This window comes from Asterias amurensis, chromosome 6 (assembly GCF_032118995.1).
Source record: "Asterias amurensis chromosome 6, ASM3211899v1".
Taxonomy (NCBI): domain Eukaryota; kingdom Metazoa; phylum Echinodermata; class Asteroidea; order Forcipulatida; family Asteriidae; genus Asterias; species Asterias amurensis.
This window is the reverse complement of record NC_092653.1, coordinates 12,835,273-12,848,547: the sequence shown is the minus strand read 5'-3', so window position 1 is coordinate 12,848,547 and position 13,275 is coordinate 12,835,273. Positions and strand designations below refer to the sequence as shown.

General features: G+C 39.0%; 2 protein-coding genes across 2 annotated transcripts; both read left to right on the top strand.

The window, feature by feature from the left end:
- The first annotated feature begins 1,439 nt into the window (after positions 1 to 1,439).
- LOC139938215 (hepatic lectin-like) lies at positions 1,440 to 3,151 on the top strand. Its single transcript, XM_071933617.1, has 2 exons — positions 1,440 to 1,453; positions 2,683 to 3,151. Exons 1-2 carry the CDS (start codon positions 1,440 to 1,442, stop codon positions 3,149 to 3,151), a joined length of 483 nt encoding a protein of 160 aa, XP_071789718.1.
- Positions 3,152 to 9,609: 6,458 nt separating this feature from the next.
- On the top strand, positions 9,610 to 10,266 carry LOC139938214 (perlucin-like protein). Its single transcript, XM_071933616.1, has one exon. It carries the CDS (start codon positions 9,610 to 9,612, stop codon positions 10,264 to 10,266), a length of 657 nt encoding a protein of 218 aa, XP_071789717.1.
- Positions 10,267 to 13,275: the final 3,009 nt, after the last annotated feature.

The following is a 13,275-nucleotide window of genomic DNA, read 5'->3' as shown; positions in this document are numbered from 1 at the left end:
CTGAAGACGAGCAGAGTATACTGTTCGAAACGTCGAGACCCAACTGGCTCTTTTCAGAGCCAACACTCACCCTAAGAGATTTACACATGTTTGTACCCGCAAGTTCACTATTTATTTATAGTTTCTTCTTAATTCCCCACACCATGCAAAGCTTCAAACAATACTTATAGGAACCTCGACCCACGATTACATCAGTATAGAAGGGCGAAACCCACGGTTTGAGAATCAAAATCAGGCAAATGGAGAACTAAACAATGAACAAATCCAGAAAGTTATAGGAGAAATATAATTGACTGTTGATGTCAAACTGTTTCTACAGCATTTTAAAGGACTAAACCATTTCAAACACACAAAGAAAATAAATCACTGCTTAGTAGTCTATTTCGCTTGACTTAAGCGCAGAAAACACTGCTTCTGCTTAGCACTGAATCTTTGCTTCCAGAGCAGAGCATATTTGGCCCACTCGCACAGGATTTTTCAGTATGCAAGTTCGCATCATGAAATTTACTACTCGACTAGTCAAAGGCACCTCAAACCCAACTACGACACTTGTCGAGATAAATTACGGATTCTTAAGATATGTGCCGCAATGTGCTGCAAGTGTTGCGGTTAGTAGTAAGCAACACAACTGTTTCACCAAAGAGGTAGTCGGGACTAGTTTTGTAGTCAATGTGTGGGCATGATTATAACGGAGGAGTGAAAAAAACAGTAGTCGCGACTCAATAATAGAGAGGTTTCGCAAGTGTACAGATAAACATACAGATACCTTTAAGCCCGGTTCATCCTGCGAGTGCAATATTTGACGCCACATGGCCGTTTTTCGCAACGAATGTTCCTATAGTAATCGAGCACATTTTAACTGTTGTGAATTATTCGTTTTGAATTTGTGACGTCAAAATTCGCTTCACATTTGCATTGGCATTCGTGGGAAGTATGAACCGGGGTCACATCTTATTAATTAGGCTAGACGTAGTAACACGTTTTGAGTTATCAGAATTGTTAATATCCTTAAATGTATTTAAATTGATAGACAGAATTTTGATATTCAAAATCAGGACGTGAAAAATGTGTGATAGTCGTAGAAATTGATATAGATCCAAAGACTGATGGAGAACTATTGACTTTTTTCTTGCCACACTATGTTTCTACCCGAAAAATAAAGTACGGAGAATGGCATGATAGTCTATTATTAAATAAGAAATAGGCCTACGCGTAAATGACGGTCGACGCTTTTGACCGAACGAGTAAAGATACACTCTTTGAACGAAAACAGCAAGGGTGATCTTTGATGAAATTCATTGCAATAATGTTGTCAAGGAAATTGAGTCACACGAGCGTGGAGGTACGGCAAAGCAAACTTCCGTACATGGCGTCAAAGCATTGTCATTTGGACGCACGCCGTCAATGGCAGAAGTGTCTTTAGTTGTAAAAATACCAAAATGGCATCTAACTAGTAAGAAAACACGTTATAAACAGGTTTAAATTGCAATCCCGTCAAAACAATTAATTTGCTCAAATACCCAATTAACTATATTTTTAACCAATTAAGGATCTGGAGGTATTACGGCAAAACGTTAATAATTAGTGTATAGGTCTTTCGATGAAAGAGCATCACGATCTCAATCTCATCAATATCAATATTAGCAAATTCAATAATGACCCTTTCCCTCCATTTCTTTTTATTACAACTCGTTTATTTCTCATATGCTTTTTTTGTGTGCGGCGCATTTCATCTCTTCAAGGCCTCGTAGACCAAGGGGGGGGGGGAGTCAGTTGCAATTTTATAGATTTGTAAAGATATTAATTTCACTCGACGGAGCTGCCAGACTCTGGAATGGCTCGGATCGATAGTTCCATTGAGTTGTCTTTTGGGTTTATACGGCAGTGCAGCTCTCTGTGATGTGTGGTTTTTTGTTCAATTTGGCCGTTAATTAATTTATTTCGGCTGTGGTGTTTATGTTTAGTGGAAACATGGCTACCGCCCAGGTGCAATAACAACCCTATTAATAACACGCCTCTCAACAAAGTCAATATCAGTTTTCAAACAACAACTTTACAGCTATAAACACAGTTAATATAGCCAAGTCAGAAAGTCGTATAAACACTCACAGTCTGTCAACAGTTAAAGTTGGGGTTATTATTTCAAATCCCGAATTATTTTCAAAGAAATATGAATTGCTTCACACTTTTCAAGACTATTGCGAGAGAAGCTTAGAAGTTGTGAGCCCTGTTCTACGCTTTGGTTCTGGCTGTCCTCCATTAAGTGCATTATCGAACGGCGACGGATTCGGTCATCTAAATTCGCCTCCTCAATCGTGTTCACCTCAATGAGAATTTTACAAGCTGCGTATATTTCAAGTGTTTAACCTGTAATGACATCCAGGACGAGAGGAAGTGGCAGTGCAGTTCCAGTTTGAACTTCATAATAAGTATTGCTTCTGGACTAAAATAAGACAGTTGTGTTTTGTATCCTTCCCGAACTTGTATATAGTACCTTCCTACCGACAAGAGTTTCTATGAATCGAAAGAGCAGCCATTTCTAAGATTCAACAAGTTTTCGAAGGACTTGTATCGCAGTCGTTAATTAAGAGTTCTTCTTTGACACATTTTGGTGGTGTTATTCCTGTCAAACACCATGAATATTATTCAACCATTATTCGTTCTGTGTGTTTGTTTTGGCAGTCTGCTGGCTGAAATCTGCCCTCCTGATTGGCACCGATACGGCGAGTCATGTTACTTCATTATAACTGTCGAGATGGATTGGTTTGAAGCAAATCGCACTTCTGCCGAGTCACGAGCCATTATAGCCATCCCAAACTCCCAATCCGAAGAGAATTACATATATCGGGAACTGTTCCAGAAAAACGTTGACCAAACACAAGGCGCCGAACTCTGGATTGGTTGCAATGACATCGAGGAAGAGGGAAAGTGGCAGCACTGTCCGTTGAAGGGTGAGACCAATGGATATGAGAACTGGGTGGTGGGAGAACCAAACAATCACAACGGAGCAGATTGTATGCACATTTGGAATGATCAATGGGACGATACTATCTGCTATTATTCGAAGTACGCAATCTGTGAGCGACATGTATCCACACCGGTATCCACCACGATTGCCCACCTGGTAACAAGACCACTTAAAAACGACTGACGAAGAAAATGATGGAGGGATCTATGACCACTTGTTTGAACTATAGGAACCTACGAAGACGAGCAGAGTATACTGTTCGAAACGTCGAGACCAAACCGGCTCTTTTCAGAGCCAACACTCACCCTAAGAGATTTACACATGGTTGTACCCGCAAGTTCACTATTTATTTATAGTTTCTTCTTATTTCTCCACACCATGCAAAGCTTCAAACAATACTTATAGGAACCTCAACCCACAATAACATCAGTATAGAAGGGCGAAACCCACTGTTTGAGAATCACAATCAAGCAAATGGAGAACTAAACAATGAAATCCAATCGGATAGTGGACAAAAGTGATATAACAATCGTTGACTACAAATCCAGAAAGTTATTGGAGAAATATAATTGACTGTTGCATGTCAAACTGTTTCTACAGCATTTTAAAGGACTAAACCATTTCAAACGCAAGAAAAACTACTTTTGAAGTTGAGCGCTTATATTGTAATCGAAAGAGAAAGGATATAACTATATCGTTGATGACAGACTCTCAGAGTACTTGTTTACAAGGACCTCGCAATTATAACGAGAGTTTTGCTAGAAGAAGGTTTTACTGCAGATGACGGTGTGAGGACTAAAATATCTGTCAATTACTCTTGTGGATGGTCTATTGAACAAGGAACTGAAGTATCACGGCAAAAAGACACATTTATAGTCATTTATTTCTTTCGATGCAATAGACCCTTCCCACGAAACTATGTAAATTGCACATAGCGCAAGCGCACTAAAATTTTGGTTGGCGAAAAATAATGAGGAAACATCGCGCTGTTTGTACACGGCTAATGGCTGCGTGACGCAGACGCGTTTGCGCGTCTGCTTAGTGCACAACCAATAGGGTATTTACGCATGCGCGAATGTAATTATCATAATTCTTGGGAAGGGTCCATTAGAACAAATATTTCATTCGCAATAATCTTATCAGTTAATGAATACAACTAGACGTAGTAAACGTGTTCATGTTTTAAATAATATTATTTAAATAATGTTAATATATTTTAATGTGTCGTATGGTGGAGAAACATTGGTATTCAAAACTGTGATCGTAGACAACATGCACCTGTTTTAAACTGCTTAACTGTTGCTGAAATATAAAAAGGTATCGCTAAACGGGAGTAGGCTATACATGCGACCGGAAATCAATCAAAGGATTCGGATACTTTTTCAAAATGTCCACAGACTTACATTAAACTTACAGGAATGAAGATAATGATAGTGGAAAGCTTTCCTTCAAATAATATCAACTGAGGTTGTGTAGTTCTTGAGAAAATAAGTAAAACAAGTCACAAAATAATTTTCGTCTCAGGAAGACGAAAAGTATGTCAGCATGTAAAATCCCATTAACCAGTTATGATATTATACCAAAACCATAGCATAACTGGTTTATACGTTTTTACATGCTTAAACTGAGACGAAAATTATTTGTTTTACTCATTTCTCAAAAACTACAGCACCTCAGTGAGTAAAATTTCAAGGGAAGCTTTCTACTATCATAATCTTCAAACTGTGTAAAGTTTAATGTAAATCTGTGGACATTGTGTTTTGTGTTAGGAAAAAGTACATCCCTGTAAGCGCATTAGAATTTGTGAATGTAGTTTGTCAATATTAATCAAAGATGCAGAACTGTATGAACACTTTGAATGCAACATTGTGTAAATAAGTTTAACTATTACCGACTTGAACATTACTGAGTGGATTGAGGTAAAAAATATGTACTTGCACGTTATTTTCGACTTAATGATTCGCAGTTTATTAGCTTCTAATTTCATGATGTAGTTTTCATTGTCACCATATCTCAAACATTCAGACGTTATAGTATAACTATTTGGAATCCTAGCATAAATGCCTTCGAAAAAATGCATCTCCAAATTTACATTTGGAAAAGATAGGCAGATATTTACTTGTGTAAGTTCAATATACTTAATTCTGGTTCTTTCTTCTAAATTTCGGAGAACCATGGCTGTCGTTTAAACATAATTTGTATTCTAAAGCCTGTAAATACGCCGAATAAACTAACGTTAAAATTCAAAACTATCTTGTTGTCACTGCCTGTTGTAACTTGCACCAACTCGGTTACGGCGACCTTACAAACATGGGGGCGCTGTTGCGGAATATTTGCTCCCACTGCCCCTAGTACCCCCCCCCCCCCCGGTTTGGTAAAGAAAGCCGTACCTGGCTTCGGGTAGTTTGAAGAGCAACAGTTCATGTATAGATGGTCCGTCGTCCTGCCTCCCAGCCACACCTTGGAAGAACCATGGAAGAACTGCATCAAGTCTTTAGTGACCCAAGCGCGCTGGCGCCCTCGTCGGGCATCGTCTATTCCCATATACAATGTAGTATGCACAGTGCACTGAGTCAGCTTTCAAACACAATGGAGATGCAATAAGATGAGGGGGAAGGGGGGGGGGTATCATGCCCAATGTTGAGCACCGACTTGTACATACAGGACATTGACTTGTATTCCTTTCCTTGAAAGCCACTCATGGTACGAGACGACATAATTTTATTTAAAGGGAAGGTACACGTTTGGTAGTTACTCAAAACAAATATTAACTTAAAAACGTACTTGGTAACGAGCATTGGAGAGCGGTTGATAGTATAAAACATTGTGGGAAACAACTCCCTCTGAAGAATTGTAGCTTTTGAGAAAAAAAGTAATTTCTCACTAAAATAATGAAAGACCTCTTGCTAGAAGTATTTTATTCTTATCTGAAAGCACACAAAGTCGTCCAACAAGGGTGTTTTTTCTTTTATCATTTTCTCGAAAGTTCGATGACCGATTTAGTTCAAACGAGGCCCGAGAGTAACTTGTTGATGTGGTTCTTCGTTCTTACATGAGTTTTTTAAACACATATTGGATGGTGTGACTCATTGGGATAAGTCGGAACATGGTAAAGATAATTAGATGAGTTTAGATGATAACAGAAATATATATCGGTTACTTTTCTGTCATTATCTTAATCTTTTGCAATTTTTACTGTCATGCGCCCTCGTTATTATCTCGTAACTTCGACGACCAATTGAGCTCAAATTTTAAAATGTTTGTTATTTTGTACATATGTTGAGATACACGAAGTGAGAAGACTGGTCTTTGACATTATTACCAATAGTGTCCAGTGCATATTACACACACAGCTTTCTAAACCTAATCGTTCACCTCGATAACAATGCATTTAAAAACAACATTACTTATGTTTATCGATCAAACGCGTTAAAGGCAGAGGACACTATTAGTAATTGTCAAAGACTAGCCTTCACAGTTCGTGTATCTCAACATATGCATAAAATAACAAACCTGTGAAAATTTGAGCGCAATCGGTCATCGAACTTGCGAGATAATAATTAAAGGAAAAAACACCCTTGTCACACGAAGTTGTGTGCGTTTAGATGGTTGATTTCGAGACCTCAAGCTCTAAATCTGAGGTCTCCAAATCGAATTCGTGGAAAATTACTTCTTGCTCGAAAACTATGGCACTTCAGAGGGAGCCGTTTGTCACAATGTTTATATCATCGATCTCTCCCCATTACTCGTCACCAAGATAGGTTTTATGCTAATAATTATTTTGAGTAATTACCAATAGTGTCCACTGCCTTTAAGTGCGTCTAGCTTTGTTATCGCTAATTATGGACATTAATGAGAATGAAATTGTTGTGCTTTATTGCTTCTAAAGGGTTCCACACTGTTTATTAAAATGATTTGTCTCTATACTTCTAGATCCTTTGAAGTTAAAGGTGTCACCCACTATAGCGACAGGTTGAACTATTTTTCATCACACCGCCCTCTGCAGTTGAAACTTCTCCACTAAACATGACTGTGGGGTCCTTGGGAACCAGACCTTTAAGAGACTGTCTGCAAACATTACATTTATTGCTTCTCTTCAGATCAAAAAAGTCGGTTGCCGTTTACTCGAATTTAAAGCTAAGGCAATATGAGACCTTTTTACGCTAGGTGGCAGCAGACTTACCAGGTAAATGTCCGTTGTTTACGTAGTTCTGAGCGTGCGCACAGGACCGAGAACAATGGATTTTACCTGTGGTAAGTCTGCTGCCACCAAGCGTCCAAAAAGTCCCCTATTGTTTGATTGTCTTGTGTTTTTCTGCAAATCAAGCTAGATGTATTCTCTCCGTCAAGTTTCTGGATCTATCTCTATACCCATTGTATTTGTGGGTCGAGATCAGTTTCAGTTTTTCAAACAATTTGTATATCCTTAACGCCTCCATCATTTTCTTCGTCAGTCGTTTCACACTGCAGCAACAACGATAACCATAACGACACAAAGAGAACGCATTCTATTGGTTGAATTGCTCCACGCAGAACACGCCCACGCTCATTCATCCAATCGAGTGCATGCATTGTTTTAAAACAATCTCGTTTTCGGTCTCGTTCCCGAGGCCAGTGGGAAAGGGCAGTAAACCGTGACTGATTTCGCGGAGAGGCGTTCGATTTAAAAACAGCTTCGATCGCGACTGCACAGTAGTGTTTCCAGGGCAACAATTAAATACAAACGAAGAAAGAAAAAACAATTAATTAAGCGTCAAGTTCAACGCAAAACGACACAGCACAACTGGATAGAGGCTGCCGTAAAACCAAAGAAACAACCCACCCAATGCTTGATGCAATTCTCCTTGAGTCCGACAGCTCTTCCGTCGAGTGAAATTAATATCAGCTATACACAATTCTTTAAAATTGAAATTATCTCACTTCTCTGCACAAGACCTTCAACAGATGAAATGCACCGCACAAACAATAACCGGTAGTTATTATTAGACTGTGTAAGTTGACCTCTGAGGTAACGTAGTTTTCGAGAATTAGATTTTGAGGTCTCGAAATCAAGCATCTGAAAGCACACAACTTCGTGTGACAATGGAGTTGTTTTCTTTCATTTCGTAACTTCGACAACCAATTGAGTTTCACAGATTTGTTATTTTATGTATATGTTGAGATACACCATGTGACAAGACTGGTCTTTGACAGTTTACTAACAGTGTCCATGTCTTTAATTTCCGCTTCGCGTTTTACCACACAGAATGAGCAATGCAAAAGTCGATCGTCGTGATCCTCGACTTACACGCGTGCAAATTAGAGCAAGCTGTATCATAGTACTAGCAGGCATATAAGCTTAACTGTTGTTTTCTCGGCGGAGTATTTTTGTTTACCCAGCGAGGGTTTTTGTAAAAGGGCCCAGCGCTCTGTAGGCCTCACCTTGCCAGCAGTGGCATCATTCTTTTCTGAGCGTGCATTAGATGGTTCATATGATTTTATCAGATCTAACATACCCCCTTTTTAAAGGAACACGTTGCCTTAGATCGGTCGAGTTGGTTTATGAAAAGCGTTTGAAACCGTTTGTTATGAAATGCATATGGTTAGAAAGATAGTTTAAAAGTAGAATATAGACGATGTGACCTATGTTTACATTCAAACCGCTCTCTGTTGACAAAACACTATATACGTCATGTTTCGCCGGGCACTGAGTTTGATTGCGTACACTTTCTAGCTGGCTGCCAAAACACAAAGGTTTTGCCCGGCGGTATGCGCGCGAATCATGTTATGGTTTTCGTGTGACGTCAGAGGTCACATCGGGCTTTAGACAACAGAAAGAGGCCTGAAGCCGAATCCAAAGCCGAAGTCGTGGTTCGAAAAGGGCCATGAACTAGACCAATGTGTCAATAGGAACTTACTAGTCTGGCACCCTTTTCAATAAGGAGGCTACTGCAGTATTCATTGTAATGTGTTTTCATCATGACCTTGATGAATATGGAAGGAGGCGGTGATTAAGGTCCATTGTTCGTCTATTGTTCTCAGACTTGTTCTTCTTCTCTCTGCTCCTCTTTTCCCGCCCACTCTCCTCGACACAATTTAATTGTTCTTCATAATTTCAATGCGGGCATTTAATTTTTTGAAGGTCTCGAGCATCAGAGAAGAAGTCCGCTAATGGTAGTTTTCAAGAATTGTATAGATGTTTATTTCACTCGACGGAGGAGCTGCCAGACTCAAGGATAGAGATTGGATCACTGTTGCATTGCGTACGACGACAGCTTCTGTGTTGTGCAGTGTGTGGTTTAGACTTTTAGTTAATTTTTTGGTCTAAGATTTTTGTGTTAAGGACTTCGCCTGGAAACGCACTCACTGGAGGTTGATGTAACATTCTGTTTCTATATCGGTTTACACTTGGTTCGACCAACAACTTCAAGCTACAAAACCACTGAAAACAGCAAAGTCAGATTAAACACTCGCCGCCAAGCCTACAAACAGTAAACTGTTTAATTTAAATCCCGAACTGTGTTCGATGATTTATCAGGTATTTCACACACTGTAAGACCAATGCGAGATGAGAAGCATTTTAAGTTGCGAGTCTTGCCTTGCGCTTTGGTAACGTTGAGGCTGCCACCATTTAGTCCATCATAGGCTTGAATATATTCAAGATGCGTGTATTTCACGTGTTAAGTTTTGTTCTTTTGGTGTACTGTGAATACCTCTTGGCTGAAATCTGCCCTCCTGATTGGCACCGATATGGCGAGTCATGTTACTTCATTATAACTGACATGATGGATTGGTATGAAGCAAATCGCACTTGTGCCGAGTCACGAGCAAACCTAGCCATCCCAACCTCTCAATCCGAACAGGATTACATATGGGAACTATTTATGAACGAGTTTGACCAGACACCAGACACCAGTCTCTGGATTGGTTGTAATGACATCGAGGAGGAGGGAAAGTGGCAGCCCTGTCCGTTGAAGGGTAACAATAAGGGATATCAGAATTGGGCGAATGGAGAACCAAACAATGGAGGCGACTCAGATTGTGGACAAATGTGGCTTGCTCTCAATGGCCAATGGGACGATAATCAATGCAGTTACCCATACGTTAACGCAGTATGTAAGCAACATGTATCCACACCGGTATCCACCACGCTGCCCGACATTAACGGCCGCCTCACTCCTCAGTGCCTGCTACACCACGCCATGAAGGAGCTAATGGGCAATGGTGTTACGTCGTGCGGCAAGTCTTGCCGATCACACCCTCGATGTCACTCCTTCAATCTGATGGAACAAGATTGCCTGGTAATAAAAACCACTTAAAAACGACTGACGAAGAAAATGATGGAGGCATCTATTACCACTTGTTTGAACTGTGGGAAGCTCCTGAACACGAGCAGAGTATACTGTTCGAAACGTCGAGACCCAACCGACTCTTTTCAGAGCCAACACTCACCCTAAGAGATTTACACATGGCTGTACCAGCAAGTTCACTATTTATTTATAGTTTCTTCTTATTTCTCCACACCATGCAAAGCTTCAAACAATACTTATAGTAACCTCAACCCACAATAACATCAGTATAGAAGGAAGAAACCCATTGTTTGAGAATCAAAATCAGGCAAATGGAGAACTAAACAATGAAATCCAATCGGATAGTGGACAAAAGTGATATAACAATCGTTGACTACAAATCCAGAAAGTTATTGGAGAAATATAATTGACTGTTGCATGTCAAACTGTTTCTACAGCATTTTAAAGGACTAAACAATTTCAAACCATTTCAAGTGCACAACCAATAGGGTATTTACGCATGCGTGAATGTAATTATCATAATTCTTGGGAAGGGTCCATTAGAACAAATATTGCATTCGCAATAATCTTATCAGTTAATGAATACAACTAGACGTAGTAAACGTGTTCATGTTTTAAATAATATTATTTAAATAATGTTAATATTTTTCAATGTGTCGTATGGTTGAGAAACATTGGTATTCAAAACTGTGATCGTAGACAACATGCACCTGTTTTAAACCGCTTAACTGTTGCTGAAATATAAAAAAGTATCGCTAAACGGGAGTAGGCTATACATGCGACCGGAAATCAATCAAAGGATTCGGATACTTTTTCAAAATGTCCACAGACTTACATTAAACTTACAGGGATGAAAATAATGATAGTGGAAAGCTTTCCTTCAAATAATATCAACTGAGGTTGTGTAGTTCTTGAGAAAATAAGTAAAACAAGTCACAAAATAATTTTCGTCTCAGGAAGACGAAAAGTATGTCAGCATGTAAAATCCCATTAACCAGTTATGATATTATACCAAAACCATAGCATAACTGGTTTATACGTTTTTACATGCTTAAACTGAGACGAAAATTATTTGTTTTACTCATTTCTCAAAAACTACAGCACCTCAGTGAGTAAAATTTCAAGGGAAGCTTTCTACTATCATAATCTTCAAACTGTGTAAGTTTAATGTAAATCTGTGGACATTGTGTTTTGTGTTAGGAAAAAGTACATTCCTGTAAGCGCATTAGAATTTGTGAATGTAGTTTGTCAATATTAATCAAAGATGCAGAACTGTATGAACACTTTGAATGCAACATTGTGTAAATAAGTTTAAATATTACCGACTTGAACATAACTGAGTGGATTGAGGTAAAAATATATACATGCACGTTATTTTCGACTTAATGATTCGCAGTTTATTAGCTTCTAATTTCATGATGTAGTTTTCATTGTCACCATATCTCAAACATTCAGACGTTATAGTATAACTATTTGGAATCCTAGCATAAATGCCTTCGAAAAAATGCATCTCCAAATTTACATTTGGAAAAGATAGGCAGATATTTACTTGTGTAACTTCAATGTACTTAATTCTGGTTCTTTCTTTTAAATTTCGGAGAACCATGGCTGTCGTTTAAACATAATTTGTATTCTAAAGCCTGTAAATACGCCGAATAAACTAACGTTAAAATTCAAAACTATCTTGTTGTCACTGCCTGTTGTAACTTGCACCAACTCGGTTACGGCGACCTTACAAACATGGGGGCGCTGTTGCGGAATATTTGCTCCCACTGCCCCTAGTACCCCCCCCCCCCCCCCCCGGTTTGGTAAAGAAAGCCGTACCTGGCTTCGGGTAGTTTGAAGAGCAACAGTTCATGTATAGATGGTCCGTCGTCCTGCCTCCCAGCCACACCTTGGAAGAACCATGGAAGAACTGCATCAAGTCTTTAGTGACCCAAGCGCGCTGGCGCCCTCATCGGGCATCGTCTATTCCCATATACAATGTAGTATGCACAGTGCACTGAGTCAGCTTTCAAACACAATGGAGATGCAACAAGATGAGGGGGGAGGGGGGGGGGCTATCATGCCCAATGTTGAGCACCGACTTGTACATACAGGACATTGACTTGTATTCCTTTCCTTGAAAACCACTCATGGTACGAGACGACATAATTTTATTTAAAGGGAAGGTACACGTTTGGTAGTTACTCAAAACAAATATTAACTTAAAAACGTACTTGGTAACGAGCATTGGAGAGCGGTTGATAGTATAAAACATTGTGGGAAACAACTCCCTCTGAAGAATTGTAGCTTTTGAGAAAAAAGTAATTTCTCACTAAAATAATGAAAGACCTCTTGCTAGAAGTATTTTATTCTTATCTGAAAGCACACAAATTCGTCCAACAAGGGTGTTTTTTCTTTTATCATTTTCTCGAAACTTCGATGACCGATTTAGCTCAAACGAGGCCCGAGAGTAACTTGTTGATGTGGTTCTTTGTTCTTACATGAGTTTTTTAAACACATATTGGATGGTGTGACTCATTGGGATAAGTCGGAACATGGTAAAGATAATTAGATGAGTTTAGATGATAACAGAAATATATATCGGTTACTTTTCTGTCATTATCTTAATCTTTTGCAATTTTTACTGTCATGCTCCCTCGTTATTATCTCGTAACTTCGACGACCAATTGAGCTCAAATTTTAAAATGTTTGTTATTTTGTGCATAGTTGAGATACACGAAGACTGGTCTTTGACATTATTACCAATAGTGTCCAGTGTATATTACACACACAGCTTTCTAAACCTAATTGTTCACCTCGATAACAATGCATTTAAAAACAACATTACTTATGTTTATCGATCAAACGCGTTAAAGGCAGTGGACACTATTAGTAATTGTCAAAGACTAGCCTTCACAGTTCGTGTATCTCAACATATGCATAAAATAACAAACCTGTGAAAATTTGAGCGCAATCGGTCATCGAACTTGCGAGATAATAATTAAAGGAAAAAACACCCTTGTCACACGAAGT